Genomic DNA, 16,853 nt, shown 5'->3' on the forward strand with positions numbered 1-16,853 from the left:
AGCTCAAAATGAAAGATTATCCATCTTCAATGATGTGAGAGTTTTCCAGGAAGTTACAAACTCCATTTCATTGGGACTTCAAGTCACAAGATCCAGCTTATGAGGCCACAGAGGCTTGCTGCTCGCAGTTGTAAAACATTCAACAATGACTCTATTCTGAGGGGATTAAAGTAAAAAACAGAGTAATCAGGTCAACTGCAAGACTATAGTGGTGAGGCAGTGCAGACATGAGAGACTCAGGGCTGTTTTCTGCTGTGTCACACATACGCAATGAAAATTAGCCACTTCTCATTGCTAAACATCCTCCAGAGACCACCAAAAGAGGATGTTGTTTTTGACACGACACAACCGACCTGTGCATGAACACATGACAGCAAAATGTCCATAAAACATGATATTCAATTCACGCTTTTCAACATAAGAAGGGAAATTAAATGCAGAGATGTATGTCACAGTGAACAACTATTCAACGAACAGACGGTTACTTCACTTGGACAGTGTGAGAAGCAAGATTTCCCAAGCCCTAAGAACAGCATGTTCAGAGTTTGAGATCAGCAGACGACCTCTCAATCCATCAAATTTAGCACAACTAAAACAAGAGTATGTGAATTAGAAGTGATTTACAGCGTTCTAAAAATAACCCCAGTGTTGAAAAATGAGTCTCCAGTGGGAAGTCACAAGATCTGTAGGTGAAGCTAACTGTGCAAGTAACCAGTAAGCAACAGGTCGACCAGTCAGTGTGTGTGTGTGTGTTGTGTGTGTGTGTCTGTGTGTGTTGTGTGTGTGTTGTGCGGCACTAAGTGTGGACCTACCCTCTTCCTGCTTGGCCATGTTCTCGGGGTTGCTTTCGCTATCAGCGTCGTAGCCCTCCTCCTCCCCCGGGAGCTTGACGGTACAGCTCTGCACCTCATCCACCTCCTCAGACAGATCGCCTGCTGGGGCCACCCCCTCCGCCAGTACCTGCAGCTTCTAGCAAGAGATGAGGGGAGGCGAGAAGAAGAAATCAATTTCAATCGCACGCATTTCAAATGCAGACACAGCAAGATACACCCCCTTGTAAGTAGTTGGTAAGATAAGATTAATTTGGCATGAGCTTACCCAATCCTGTTTATAAAAAGGTCTCAAATCTCCTTAATCAAGATTGTTTTTTATGCGGCACGACAACCAGTGGTCTTTCCACTAATGTAGTGAATAAAGGAAGGAGAAAAGAAGGGCAAGATTTCGGTCATAAGACAAATATCAGCTGACTTCCACAGCATTAGCATAGTCCAGTTCCTTTGCTGTTTACAGTCAGACATCATATATGCATGTGGACAAACACCGCAGCATTGTAAATTATTAACAGCGTTGTGGTTCAGAGAGACTGATTGTAATAGCAGACAACCATTTGAAAGAATAGTCAAGTTCTGCAAACAAACTTTGTTGAGGAAGACTTATCTTGGAGCTTCAGAGTACATACTTGTAATGACTGAGTGAACATCACACTCTGCTGGGCTCTTGGGAAATAGGTAAATCTGTTATACAAAATGCTAAATCCTCCTGTGCTGGAACAAGCATGGCGAGACAGGCATTTTAAGACCTGAGAGAAATCCAAGAATGTAAGGCTGTGAGAAAGGAGGCACCCACTACGAGGCAGCTAGTCTTTGAAAATGAACAGCCTGGAAAAAACCAGCAACCTGGCATCAGACACACGGTTCTGGGTTCCTCCTATTTCTTGGAGCAAGTAAAAGCAGCAGCATGCCAGCTCATAACCATATATGGCCCTATGGTCTTCCCATAATGTTGAATAAAGCCTGGTGTGACAGTGTCCCCACAGAGGAGCTGAGAGCGGCTTCGGCCTAAGCATTTTCTTCATCATCTGTATTGTCTTGGTGAGAATTTGTCCATACGTGTGAATATCCCAGATTAGATAAACATTGCTCGTGGTTGTATACACTGCTAGTTCTTCACAAGAGTTATCACTATTTATGTTTGCTGTTATATTGTCCAGCGGGCAGATAAAGGCTGCTTAGCAACATGATGTGATTTACACAGCCGCCCTGATGTCTGACAAAACTATCCTCTTGGTGGGCGCTCCTTCGGCATGTTGGAAGATGTGTTAATAACACTGGTTCACATATGACAGAATGATTCCTTTTTGTGTGATCACACACGCTTGTTTCATGATCATGAGCTCTCCACTTCTCGCCCGTCTGACACGTTTGTTTAAAAATAACAGAAACAGCAGAAACAGAAGTAAAACCAAACAAAAACCCATCCTAACCTCATGGAATTTCCAATGTGATTGTCACTTGAAACAATGAAAGCAACGGGAAAGACACTCAAAAGCGGTTCCCCAGATCACTAGCCGCCAACTCGTGGCTTAACGTAGAAACCCTCTTGAGAAAGTTTCAGCTGGTTTTTAAACCTGGGTACACCTGCTAGAACAGGCTTATTAAAATCATTTCCCACAACAAGTAGTGGCGTTTATCCAAAGTGATTGGAGGGGCGAGAGCTTAAATTCTTGCAATAAAAACTAATTCATCTCTTCTATTTTTCTCTGTGACTCGTTGCTCTCGGTGTCAAAGCCTCCACTTGAGACGTTACTATCAGTAAACATCAAACATCAGTAAAGAAAGAGGGTGGGTCTATGCCCACTGTTGTAACCCCGACCGCAGAATGCCCCAGTGAAAGTTAACGGGCGCACTCGGGTGCTGTGTTCTTACTGATGCCTTGTCGAGCAGAAGCTGACAGAAACTCGTGACTGCATGGCAATTTGTCCGGAAGGGAAGCGGATTAAACACTTTCCAATTGCCAGATGTTAGTGGGTTTTTTGAACAACGTCAAAAAAAAAAGAGCGCTTCAACACAACCAGTTGCATATAGAAGAGCCATATTTTCAATTGTTCCCAGCCACCAGCAGTAAGCATTATACAACCGTAGTGCACCTCTAAGACAGACACGAATTGTCCCGGCAGCATGACTCTGACCTCATTCATAATGCTTCACTTTAGGTCTACTCCATTCCAGCATGAAAGTCCTGCACTGATACTGTTGCTGTCGGTGTTGTAAGCATGTGTGAATGAAGCTGTGAGAAACAGTAACGTGTTAAAGCCTTTCATGTTACTTATCTCATGAATACAAAGGGTTACATTTCCGTTCAGTATGGCCTCTTTTGACACTTTGTTACACGAGTAAGAGGCAGCAGACGCACGAGGATCTTGATGTAACAAAACGAGATTTGTGTGAAATGTGCACAAAAACATTAAAAGTTTTAATTGATTTTTAACTGACTAATTTTCAACTCAAAGCCGAACGGATAATGGTTACCAGAGAGGCAACTTGCCAGCAGCTTTGTACTGTGATGAACAAAACAAACGAATATACCTTCAAAACTCAAGCTTATAAAAACAAACGTGAGCGAGCTGCCTTCAAAGCATCCCAGAGTAGGACTCACCCTGTCCTGCTTCTCCTCTGGAGGATCAGCACAAGAAGACACCTCAGCCAAGGCCACTCTCAGGAGAGAGTCGAACAGGGGTACAGCGAGGTCAGAGTTCACCACCCCTGAGCGAGCCAGCTGGTCTCTCACCTCAAACAGAGTTTCCTCAACGGACTGGAGCTGTAAGAAAATTGAGGTTAGCCAGATTAATTAAAGTCACGATGAATGTATTCACTTTATGGTTGATGTGCTTTAGGGATTCATTGAATAGATGGAAACATATTTTGGTTAACATACCTGATGAGAAAGCTCGGGCTCTATTCTCTGCAGGGCTGAGTTGGCGCTATGTAGACAGATAGCCAGCAAGGCCTCAAGGAGACGAATGCTTTGTAATTGCCACTCTTCCTCGAGCTTCTTTGCAGGATCTTTGGTCTTTCCCTCGCCGTGGATGTCGGATGAATCGCGCGAGTTCTCCTCTAATCCCAGTGAAGCATGACTGTGTGATTCAGGGCTGCCTTTGCCTTTACCCTCTCTCTTCTTCTTTGCCTTTCCATCCTTGGTTTTACAAGAGAGTTTCTGGATCACCATGGCCATGAGGCGTAAGCACACATCAAGTCCTCCGAGCCTGAAGAACTGCCTCTGGAACAGAGGGCTGGCCATATATATCCACCGACACACTGACCAAACATCTGCAGCGCGTCGTAACTGCTCTTTGGAGGGCAAAGCTACACTGTCTGGGGACAGATAAGGCAGCCGGCCGCCCAGGGGTTCGCTTGCTGTGCTGTCATAACCTGAAGTGTCCTCAGAGTCGTTGGCTGAGTCCCGGTCAGAATCAGCCTCTTTGCTGACGCACAGGAAGGCCAGACACAGGAACAGGTTGATGACATGAAGGTGAGTCTCCGTTCTGCTGCGCCCTGGTCCGCGCCCATGCCCACTCCGGCTCTTGTGATGCGGATAAGCCTCCTTTAGGCCTTCGTAGAACTTGGTGAGGCTCTGTGGGCCCTCCCCGACCCCCCGGGACCCCAGCTCTTCTGCCAGGCCCAAGACAGCCTCCCTTTCTTCAACATCCGCGTTCTCTAGCTCCTGAAGAATCCCATCAGCTTGTTGATGGCCAGTGCCTATTATTAGAGTTTCAAAAACCTTCAAAGCCAAAGAACGCGTCTGGTCCAGGTAGACGAGCTCCGTAACCTGGTTAAGCCCATTACAACTGATGAAAAGGTCTCTGATCACCCTGTAATACAAAATATTTGAAACTGTAATGAATAAAATAGCAAAGCAGAAAATGGACATAAATAGAGCACCTTATAGTCTGCCATCCATTTGGCTAAAAAGAAACAGCCTCTCGGAGGGATATAACTTCTCATCGCTCAGTGAAATAATTACTCATGTGAGAAACAGTGACGGCGCATACTGGAAACAGGTTTTCCTGCAATAATACAATACAGTCTTCTCAAAGGCACCTTCCCCCCTGAAAAAGCAATTCCTCCATATACTGTGTTGTATGCAGTATGCGCATACTGAGAAAATTACAGATACCAAGATTGTGTAGGAACACACCTGCGATATTTGTACAGTCCCTTCTTTTCTATTTCACAAAACTGAAGAGATTATTACCTTTTTTACATTTTCTCTAATCCAATCCGCCATTAATTTTCTCCTAATGAATGTCGACCTGATTAAGTTCCATTTTCAGAACATTGCCTCTTTTCATTAGTGGTGTGAATCAAGATCACTTATAATCAACTGCACACTTTACTGAGATAGATAAAAAAAAAAAAGGCTTTAAAAATGGACGAAACAGAATAATTATGTTCAAATCTGATTGTCCTGACTGGCCAAACAAGTACAGCTGTCGAGTATAAACCTGCAAAAACGACCATGCAAAGGAACAGTTCAGAAGCAGTGGCTCAGAGATCCTCATTGTTATCACTTTGATCCTGGTATGTAGTCCATATTGTACCATAGCTGCCAATGTGTTGGCTTCAGATGTGTTTAAGAGAAAGACCATATAACAGTACAAGGAAGCTAACAAAACAACATTTACATAGGATTTAACGAGGTCGCATAACTTTAGTACACCAACTCCAAAGGGTTGCATAAAATCTACACAACTCAATTAAATGCGACACACATTTCAACCCTAACACTTGTTCTGCTGTTCAAGACAGAAGCTAGACATTCACGCTCTTACAGTATACGACTTCTATTGATCGTGCTAGTCTTGGTTACATTATATCTCTCCATTTATGCTTTTAACGCGGGTGAAATGTTATTCTTTTACACCTGAGAATGACACAAGTAATCTCTTGCATTATGCATTATACACTTTATCCTGCGACATTCACAGATATCCAGTCATAATCTTTTCATAAAAGAGGGCAAGAAGACGAGATAAAAAAACAAACAAACAGAGATTCTGACAGATACGTCGTGCTTTTATGAGACTATCAAGTGATTCTTTTTTCCAGCTTGTGATGGCTCTTAAATCGTGGATGGCCAACAGTGAGTGTTCGGTCAAATAACGTTGACGGTTTAGGAGCACTGAACTACGTCAGTAGGGTTAAAGTAGGGTTAAACAGCTTTTCATATTTGCTCATTTCACATTTTTCCCCACGTGAGACAACCAAGTCCTTTCTATGTCTCTGTTTTATATGTTGTGATCATTGTGATTTGATAATAAGACAAAAAGTCATTTAAAACGCAAATCCTGTGGAAGATTTTAATATCAGTCATAAGGACCTGAAATTGGCTCAATTAGCTGATCCTGTTTATTACTGTGAGGGGATATGACATATCATAACATGCACTATACCTGCCCAACGATACAATCTTGATGGATAAAGGGACAAACACCTTCATAGTTAAATTCACATGTTGTGAATGAACATGCTTTGGTAACTTAATTCTACATTGAGCTGACAAGAACCACAAAATAAAAACATTGATAAAACAATAAAATTAGCTTCTGCCAATATCAGATAAATACGTACATACATGCTTTGTTTTTGCCTGAATACTATACTTGTGACGGTGTTGCATAAAAAAAATCATTAACCTCTCGCTTGATTCACAAAGCTATAATAAATTGTTGATGAGCATCAATTAGTAATGGCCTAAAGGGACAGATCTGATGACAAATAATGTCCAGATAGATTAGATATTTTACTTTGAGCTGATTGATTTGGCTTTAAGTGACTGCAATAATTAAGCAAAATACAATTCTTTGAGTGAGAAATTAGCATATCTTTTCCTGCGATTGGAAAAGCTTGCAGCTAGAAATCTTTAGGCCAACTCTTGAAGGCCTGGTAAAAACTAAAGAAAATTAAATGAAGGCACTTAGTGAAGACGTACGCAAGGACATTCAGGATTGAAGAAAATCTTATCTTAAACTTAGAGAAGAGAAGAGCAGCTCACCTTGATTTGAGAAGTGCTGGTAACGTTTGCAGGTAGACGAGTAGAACCTCCACAGGCAGGCACTGTGTGTGATAGCTGCAGACCTGAGTGCACACGGTGGAAACCCCCAGCTGCTGGGCGTGGTGGGCCAGCTCTACCCCTCTCTGCAGCACAGGGCTGAAGATGTGTGTGTAGAGCTTGCACTGCACAATAGCATTGCCCCGTAGCGTCAGGTGGCACACGTGGCCAGCGATCTGCTGGCTCAGTTGCCAGTCCTCACCAAATACTAGCTCTTGGTAGGCCTCCAGAGCGTCCCACTTCCACAACATGTCCTCAGTTCCACCTCCACTTGGCAGTATACCCTGGGAGCGGTAACATAAACTGGTAGAAACAGTTGAAGTTTCTCCTTGCTGCAGTGTCTCTTCCAGGCCAGGCAGCTGGCTGCTGTCCAGAGTGCAAATGTTACAGGAGGCCAGCTTGGCTTTCTCTGAGGGTTGACCCCCGCCAAGCTGCTCTAGAATCAGTCTACCAAGCACACTGAGTACATGAGACTGGTAATTACGCAGACCTGGAGCCTGAAAAGCATGTAGCAGGGGCCCTACAACTGAGTGAGGATCCATACAGCAACAGATTCCTACAGCTTGAACCCCAGCTAACACCTGTAACACAGCTGGCCCACTCGGCGACAGTCGCTGCAAGAGCCGCAGACACTGATGTGCACAGGCAGCGAGGCAGCAGCAGCGCTCAGGGTAACGGACAACATCTCCCTCAACCCCCTCCACACCTTCTCCGTCCTCTTCGAAGGGGTTGCGTCTTGCACCCTGCTTGAAAGCAGAGACAGGCAAACCTGACAGGTCTCTGTGGTGATGAAGGAAGTGGGAATATTCACAGCGACGGTGGCGGCGACGGGCACATACCGACTGATGCAGCTGCTCTGACTTTGCCTTCTTAATAGCGCTGATGATCTTGAAGACGCCAGCAATTAGACTGCGTAACCGCTCTGAAGCTTCTCCCCCTACTTCAGAATCCCTGGCCCTGCTGAGAACCTCTAGTCGAAGAACTGTGGCCTCAAAGAGCCCAAGTCCACCGTGTTGTACAAATTCATGGATAAGCTCCAGGGCCTGGCTAAAGAAGAAGGGGTTGGATGTAGAAGCCTGGAGGCAACTCAAAAGCACTTGTAATACTCCCTCTAAAAGTTCCGGAAGCAACAGCGCTCTGTGACGATACCGGGAGAATGAGAAGTCTTCCTGGACCTCTTGCAAAGTCTTTTTGGGACGCGGAGCAAAAGGGTCACTCTGTCTGTCCAAGCAGCTCCGGATTTTGAGGGTGGCTCTTAACAAGTCTGTCAGACTGCGTCTCAGGCTGTCTGGGAGTCGGTCGATTTGACTCACGTCCACCGACATCAGGTGCAAGATGGTGCGTAGCAGCATCCTCTGAACCAGTGCTATCGGCTCCTCCGTCCAGCCTCCGGCAAGCTCCTCTGCGCCTGTTCCACCTCCACCTCCACCCCCTGGACCACAGCAGTCTCCAAACTCAGTCAGGATCTCTGTGAGCGTAGGTACGACACTGACAGCCAGGCCAGGGTTGTGGTTAATGCTCATGTCAAACTTACACACCTTCTCCAGCAGGGACAGCAACACATGGCAGAGATCAAAGGGGGAATTCTCCATGCGGTTGAAGATTGATATTGCAGCTGGGTCTGTCAGGGTGTCATTGTCAATCATCTGGGACCCAGGGGCTCTGGGATGGGGGTATGGAGCACTCATGGTTTCTGTTGCGTTGGCGGCAGTGGACGATAACTGTGAGGCCTCTGAGCGATGATGCTGACAGCTTACCTGGATGGTGGAGCCATGAGATCGTCGGCTCCTCGCACCAGTTGAGCCTGAGACAGCTCTGTCTTCAGAGTTAGCTTCTGAATCTGAGGTAGAAACCTGGGACTTGCGAGCATCTTTTACTGAGTATCTCTGCGCTGTTCTGCGCGACCTCCGTGACTTCCAGGTGCCGCTTCCAACACGGGACCTCTTCCCAGAGATCTGCTCATCTGCCACGGCCTTCTGTCCAGCTCTTAGAGGGACGGTCCTTACCTCCCGACTAAGGAATACCTCCAGTAGGGACGGCAGGGTGAAATCTGTCAACAGGCAGAAAAACATGACAGACTTAAGTATATTTGTGGACACAGACACAAATACTAATTTTAAGGTGAAATAATATTACATAAAAGCTTGGTTATAATATTTGAGAGTTCATGTCACGAGGAAAATGAGGGTCTCCAGTCAAAGCTTTTTTTTTCTTGGAACACTTAGTAGGAAAAAATTAATTAAAGGGAAAATGTCTCAGGTCCATGTAAGAAAGGATCAGCAGCCCGGTACTAAATGCCGGTGTCATCGTGAGGTCACAAGCCCCTGCAGCTGCTGGCCTTCTCCTGTTTGTGCCCGCTTGTTACACTCACATCTATCATAATAAGTGGTAAAATCCATTCAACTGTTGCAAATCAGTGCACTGCAGTATCAAGAAGTATCCTCAGTAAATACGTCATTTGACGAGCAATTCGCAAACGAATGTGAACAAGTTCCAATGCCTTCACGCTGAATGCTGAAACGTTGCTTGGCGATAAAGGACTTGGAAAGAATTAAAGATATAGAAAATAAAACAAGTGAACACTACTACCACCTGTACGACAAACTTAAACTGTGATGCATACTAATTTTATACTCGAAAAGTGAAGTGTGTAAGTTGAAACATACCATGAGTAAGAAGTAGTCACATGAGGAGAATGAGGCACATGGGGTCAACGGCATTAAAACATCAATATTTAAAAGAGCAAATAATGCAGGAAGAATTGCAGGCACTAACCTGGAGCTTTTTCCTCCTGCACAGGAATCTTCCAGACGAGTGGGAGTAAAGACAGCAGCAGCGTGAGCAGTTCTTCCCGACAAGTAAGCTCCTGAAGTGCAACAAAACACACTGGGTTACGTCGAGAAGCCTCGCCTCACTTATCACTTTGGTCACACTCTGACGTCACACCAAGACACTCCCACTCTCGTCAAAAGCTAAACGCCTTTTTGTTATTTTCACTCGCATACGCTTTGAACAGTGTCAGAATTAGAATTTTTTTCCCCAGTGTTTATTTCCAGCAGGAAACTGTTTATTTCTACGCGTATTTAATCAGTTCAGTAAAAAATGTGACAGGGTGCCATGTAGCAGCTACGTGACAGCCTTACTTCCGAGACTTTTGGGATCGCATGTGTATCCAGGGCATTCCTCCTTCGTGTGTTAATTAAAAAAAGGATCTACCTTGACCCTCCATAAAGCATAAGAAGGTAAAGCGGAATGTCCAAGAAAACATTGCATTGTCCTGACCGCAGTGAACATACAGATCAACACAGATAGTTGTTAACTTGGTGCTAAAAAGGACACTACAAGTAACACTTACAAAGGTAAATTGATTGTAACATTCCTGCATCTATCGAGGGAATTTCTGCATTTCCACATACACTAAGAGAATATTCCATCTAACAGAGAAACAACTTTTATAACAAGGTAAAGGGATTGACAGATACATGGAAATACATTTTGGATACTGAACCCTCTGGACTGGACTTAATTAAGAAAACTGAAGATTTTTTTTTTTTTTGGGGGGGGGGGCTTCTTACATAGCACAATGACTTTTTGTGAATGTGTGTGTTAGAGCGGGTAAAACACCAAAGAAAAGGAGGTTCTGACGGTTGTAGCAGCAGCTGCCAGAAAGTTTTCACAGTACAATATGCATCGCTTTAATGTGCATTAAATCATTAAATGCAGCTGATTAATCATTATGACGGTTTTAAAGTTGGCTATTTTTTTTTTTTTTGTCATTATCCTAATGTAAGTGAGACTTGGAGGAATGAACAGCTTCATTAATCATCTGATGGCCATTTACTGCAATCATCAACAGCGATGAGAAAATGGGCTGTTTCCTAAAGGTAATGGGTTTGGCATATTTTAGGCTTTATGCGTTGCCACGGGCTGTTAGAAAAGACGGACCCCGTCTTGTGAGTTGCTTATCAAGCTCATATAAACCACTGATCAAGTACAATGTTTTAGTCTCTTCACAAAGTAATTCACGACTTTTACTTTTGGTAATTCTAACAATACTGTAAGTCACTTTGTGTGCAGTCTACTCACATCTGACTTCTAATTACACGGCCTTTTAAGAATTACCATGTGCATAATTCAAGTTAGATGACAGAAGGCTGACATCTAATCAATTGAAATCAACAATCCAAGTCAACGCATTTAGCACACACTGACACAAATCATTTGATCTACCAAAAGGAGTCAAGGCAATGCTGGCAGGAAGGATCAAACAACTCAATGGAACAAATACAACACAAAATATATTTTCTGCTGAAGTCAAACACTGGCCCTTTGATATGAAAACAGGCCTTGCAATACCCAAGTTCCATATGAAGTGTCTCCGATTGTCATTAAAGGATTCTTTCCACCCAGGACACAGCTGATGCACACGCTCAGGGCTTGTGATAAAAAAAATTGCACGTGAACGCATTACAAGCTTGTGCTTAACGCTCCTACTAAAAGGAAAGCGTAAAACTGGCAAAAGGTTACGAGCACCACAAGGCCATCAGGATGCAGACACATGGCGTTCCATTTAGTCTATGACAATATTTCCCTTTAAAGTCTTTGGCAGAACATGACAACTAGCCTGAGGAAATACTGAGGTCTGTCAGAGCCTGGTGCAGGTTGACAGAGCAAACAACACCTGGCTCTTTGAAGTCATTCCCATCACTGAACACAACGCAGCGACAGGTTGCTCCCAACAGTCAGAGGCAACGTCAACTAAATGGAGAGGAGTCGGTTTGCATTTCCGTTGTGTTGAACTGTTATCTGTACTGTGCAGCAATAACGTAGAATTAAAAACTTCTAGTAGACTGAGGCTGTTCTGAACAAATTTGCTCAATATCTTGTACAGACCAGAGTCAATTATTTTGCAGAGCATTCATTGTCAGCGCTCTGAACTCTAACTGAATCCTTAACGATCATTAAACTGCTGGAGAAAAAAAAAAGGCTCTTGAAATATGCCGTATATTTCACCCAACAACAACTTGTTTGTTTGTGACATAATATTGCGTCAGATCAGTGCACAGCTTGTGATCTCTGTTGGTTTTTATAACTCTTTGATCTCACCAGCTGATATGCGATGTTGGCATTAGGTTTGTTGCTTTAATCGTGTGTTTTCATTTCACTGCATCCTTGTCTGTCTGCAGTTTTCTTTTGATGAGTGCAATTAGTTGAGGCAGACGTTCTACAGACATATGTCCAGAAATGAAAACCTGCCATGCAGATGTTGCATGGCCGCATGAAAAAGCATGGGAAATTATTCAGGACGTGGAGCTGAACCTTAAAAATGAAAGCAGATTTGATGTGAATGTTATTGAATTCCGTTGCGCTTAAAACTAAAAAAACATGTGGCTTTTTGTGTTCTTTAAGTGTCACGCAGCAGATTTTATTTTTCAACCAAACAGTTTGAGATGTGCTGATATGTCACAACAGTTCTATTTTTAACTAAACCGAATGAAGTGATTTGTCTTCAGGGGATAAGAGGAATATTAGCAGCTTTTCCTTACCTGGTCAATGATTGAGTCCAGGGTGCTGAGCAACAGAAAGCCCCGTCCCCTGACCAGGTACTCGCCCAGAGCCACCATGTGACTCTCCTCCTCATCCTCCTCCCGTGCCTCCGCTCTTTGAGCCACCGCACTGCATAGTTGATGTACATCAGTCAGGAACTCTCTCGCCAGTGTGTTACTGGCCCCACTCATGTCTGAGCTACAACAGAGGACATCAGAGGACAAAGCCATTATATAAATGATCTAATACTGTATGTGCACAGATACTTAAAACCACAGACTTGAATGAAGCTGCACGACTTTTTAAATGTTGAAAAAAATATATAAAAAAAATGTGTAATTACAGTTTCATGATGAGAATAACTGAATTTTCTTACACGTTTTATCTTAATTGAACGGATGTGATAGAACAGGCGCTTAATTACATTAGTTATCCTGTTAGTGTTGAGCTAATATTGTAGTCTGGACATGAAGGACAACAAAAAATGTAAAGATCAACAGCCAACTCCCCAAGAAAGTATATGCTGATAACATGGTAAGTGTAAGTATGTGAACACAAAGTGAAAACAAACACTGTTCCCAGTACGGACTTTAGCATCAAACATCCAAAATCTGGAGTCGTAACCGATGGAGCGTGCTTTTAAGAGCGATTCAAAGCTGGCGTGCACTTGTGTCTGCAACATGTCATGTGTTCCTCAACTAAAACTGAACATCTGAATGAAGTGCACACACCTGACTCCTCTTTCTACCGCATCACAGAACAATACCTGCTGTGTCTCATTCAACCGGACAAGAATTCAAGACACGGCTTCAGGACTGAACAGACAAATATTAAATGACTGCGTGTTAAAGCTTCCGTTACCTCGCCGACAGACACCGGCGTACAGCGCAGTAACCATTCAATACACAGAGGAAATCTGAATGAATCAAACCTACACACACACATATAGTTCTTGTCATCTTACCAAATGTTATCGGGCAAAACCGCTTCCTTGTAGGCATCTTGTGTATGCTCCAAACTTGACTTCAGCTCTGCTAGCTGGATCTGCATACTTCCTCACATGACTGCTGACTGAATTCTCTGTTCCGCAGCATAAATTCCATTAAATTGGAATTTCAAATGGAAGCTTTCCAGATTCGCAGCAGATCAGCGTATCACATGAAAGCATGTGATGTCACATGGCGAGAGGACGGGTCTTGGGAATACAGACAAGCACCCAGTGCCCTGTGAAAGACCTCAGTCAGGAACCGTCATTCACAGTCACTGCCTTTGTATTCTCCACTACAACAAGGGGGAGTTTCCTTTAATGGAAAAAAGGCCCATGAGGGATAACTGGAAAAGGAGGCAAACTGTGATGGTTTTGAATCCACAAAGATAAAGTAGTTTTGGTGCTTTCATCTTTAAAAACTGATCTTGTGTGGTCTGAAACTGCAAACTCACACCGATTTAATTCTGCTCCTCTGTTATTTGTAATTCCTCTTCTCGACTTATCAAGGTTGCCTGACTTCCAATAACATGGTAATTCCATCAAATAGGAGAAGCATTGTGTAAAAATGACATTATTTATGTTTTTCAAATCAACTTTGTATTATTTATCGATTAATTGCAATTCTATTGGCTCTAATTGAGGCCACATGGTTTCCAAAAAATAGCTTGCTCAAAATGTTTTGTGAAAAGGTTTCCGCTCTTTTAAAGATGTTTCAGCAATGGTGAGGCCTGGACTAGATTTCTTCCATCATATACACACACTTTAGTGTTTTGTGACATCTTCGCTCCAGTGGCAGCTGTTTTACATCAGCGTGCCGTAATACGACTGACTTGAAGACGTGTGGCATTACGTGGCCAACATGTCAGCTGTCTGGACATAACTAAATAACTAATCTGCAATTTGAGTATTTTGTAAAGCTGTCGTGGCAGAGCGTCATTCAACACCACCAATTTTGAGAAGACACCAAAAGTTCACACGCTTGGCCGGATACCGCACGCTCGATTAGCCAACCGGGGCTACGGCTCAGTTGAAGCAGCCCTCACTGGAGGAAGCTTAAAGTGAAGAGATACATTTCCACAGGACAGTGATGAGGAGAAAAAAAAGGATTACAGAGAGGGTGACTGAATTAGTCGCTCTGGATGACCAGCCAATCCCTGTGCTTGACTATATGGCTTATGTTTGCCTTCTGGAGCTGAGGATTGTCCCAACCTCTCCACACTACAAATGAGACACAAAACCACAAGGTATTTTATCTGATGTGGCAACAGACATTTGGAGTTCTGATATTTGCTCGATGCCACCGCTAAGCCTCACAGCATGCTGGATTGATTCCTCGTTGCATCAAATCTTTAAAATTCATTCTGTAGATCTGACACGGTGCAGCACGTAAAGCGGCCAACTGGGGACGCTTTAGAAGTATGGGCAATAAGCAAGCTGCTTGTCCGCATCATTCTGCGTGACAATGCAAGAAGATAAGGAAAAAAAAGCTCTGTGTGATCAGGGGCCGCACCGTGCACACGCTTCAGCTGGCCGTGCACAAGGAACGACACGCTGAGCGCCGCATCGCAAACTAATGCGAGGAAGACAGTGGATCGTTTCAAGCATATGACACGTGTGTGCACAATTAATATGATTAATCTGCACAACAGAGCTCCATAAGTGTTAAGCATATAAATAGCATTGACTATGATGTGTAGTTTGCAACTGTGTCGATGCAAGACTCCATATTGGTCTTAAATGACTCAGATTGGAGTCAGGAAACATGCGGGTGCACATTAGGTAAAACCAGTTTTTTCCAAGTTCAGAGAAGAAAAATAATCTAATGAAAAATATATACAGTACATATTATGAATAAATAAAATCCAGTGGCCCTTATGTCTGACCAAGAAAGGGAGGGACAAGAAACTTTAACTCCCAGCTTACATGTATTGTAACTATTACGTGTGATAAGGGACAGAGGGTTGAAGTTGAGGCATGCATAGATAATGAATGTGCAGTTCAATCACATGATACCTAAAAGTCACCTTCACATATATCTCATTCTGAAGCTCTTTCAATATTCCTGCCATCCACTGCAGGGTAAAAATTTGTGCTGTGACGACATGTTTAGTAACCCTGATAATTCTGCTTAAGTTTGTGTGAAGTGATAGGTCCCCCTCAAACATTCAATCAGCCAGCATGACTAGATTCCAATAACACTGGCATAAGATCACTTTGCACTTAGTGCATATTAGTGTTAGCGTTCACGTAGTTTGGTGAATAAGCATTCATTCAAACATAAACTTCCCCCTGCTGCATCCTCATTTGTGGTGGCTAAGACTCAGGCTTTATCAGCTCGGGGCTACAACAAATTGATTGCGTAAACATGTTATACAGCTGACATATTGAGAGTTCAGCACGCACAGCTTAGACATGTAGTAAAATGAAGTAGAGAGGGATATCATAAAGCACCATAAAGAATTTTGTTTTTGTTTTCCACAGACAACATTCCATGTTGTTGGAACTATTAAAACCATTATTCTTTTTGGACTGCTTCACCAGCCTTGGCCCCTCGGTCCTTTCATCACAACCACAAGACACTGATTAGCGACTTAGCAAACAGAGATAATGGTTTCCATCCAAAACACACACACAAAACACTCTGCTGCAGATCTCACATTTTGTGTTGCTCGTCGAGCCAGTTGTTGTTGTTGTTGAGTTATTTACAGTAGCGGCTTCATTCAGCTACGCTCGAAGTAATAGATGATAGTCAAAGACGGGCGAGGGAGTTAGTATTGGTTCACCAGTCTAAAACCTGCAACGTTAGAGCTCGGATACCTGTGTACGGCACACAGTCAATGGAAAGTCAGGAGCTACAGTGATGTCATGGAGACAAACAAGGTTTAGCCACTGTATCAACACATCTGGTTCTATTGCAAACAATACAAAAGTGCACACACACAACGTGTGAGGAAAACTCCCTCCCTGGATGTTTTTACTCACTTAAATGAACCGGATAGGTAATCTGATCAGCAAAAATCAGCGTCACGATTTCAAAGTTGAAAACATTTTTGCTCTTGTTTTTCCTGCTCGATGTGTTCTTATTTTCTAATCAAGTCCAACATCACCCTCTCTCACTTTACAACAAACACAAAGCTGCAGATCTACCCGTGTACTACCTTACAGCATCATGACCAGAGGACTTTGTGTCTGTAGGTCAGTTTTTGCCACCGTCGGTCATTCAGTGGCTGCTTGTAAAGAGCAACATGAACCTCCCTTAGGTTTAGAAGTAAAAAGAACAAAGAACACAAAGAAAAACAAACAAAAGGAAATTCATTTTTGGCATTTAACCCGCATCCCACTTTAAGCTTGGCTGAAAGACAGCAGAGCTCCTGCTAATGTATGCATTTGATGTAGGTGTGCGTGTGTGTGCGTGTTATCAAGATTCATT

At 43.3% G+C, this 16,853-nt stretch overlaps 1 protein-coding gene across 1 annotated transcript in view; it reads right to left on the minus strand.

Moving 5' to 3' along the window:
- Positions 1-16,853, minus strand: part of lyst (lysosomal trafficking regulator) — a 50,654-nt gene that overhangs the window by 22,931 nt on the left and 10,870 nt on the right. The window contains exons 3-8 of the mRNA XM_072391299.1: positions 12,435-12,633; positions 9,664-9,754; positions 6,832-8,938; positions 3,715-4,648; positions 3,436-3,597; positions 813-969 (exon numbers count right to left, since the gene is read on the minus strand). Coding sequence (XP_072247400.1) covers positions 813-969; positions 3,436-3,597; positions 3,715-4,648; positions 6,832-8,938; positions 9,664-9,754; positions 12,435-12,633 — 3,650 coding nt within the window. The remainder of the gene's footprint in view (positions 1-812; positions 970-3,435; positions 3,598-3,714; positions 4,649-6,831; positions 8,939-9,663; positions 9,755-12,434; positions 12,634-16,853) is intronic.

The sequence above is a fragment of the Leuresthes tenuis genome, unplaced genomic scaffold (assembly GCF_036924035.1).
Source record: "Leuresthes tenuis unplaced genomic scaffold, fLeuTen1.0.hap1 SCAF_8, whole genome shotgun sequence".
Classification (NCBI taxonomy): Eukaryota; Metazoa; Chordata; class Actinopteri; order Atheriniformes; family Atherinopsidae; genus Leuresthes; species Leuresthes tenuis.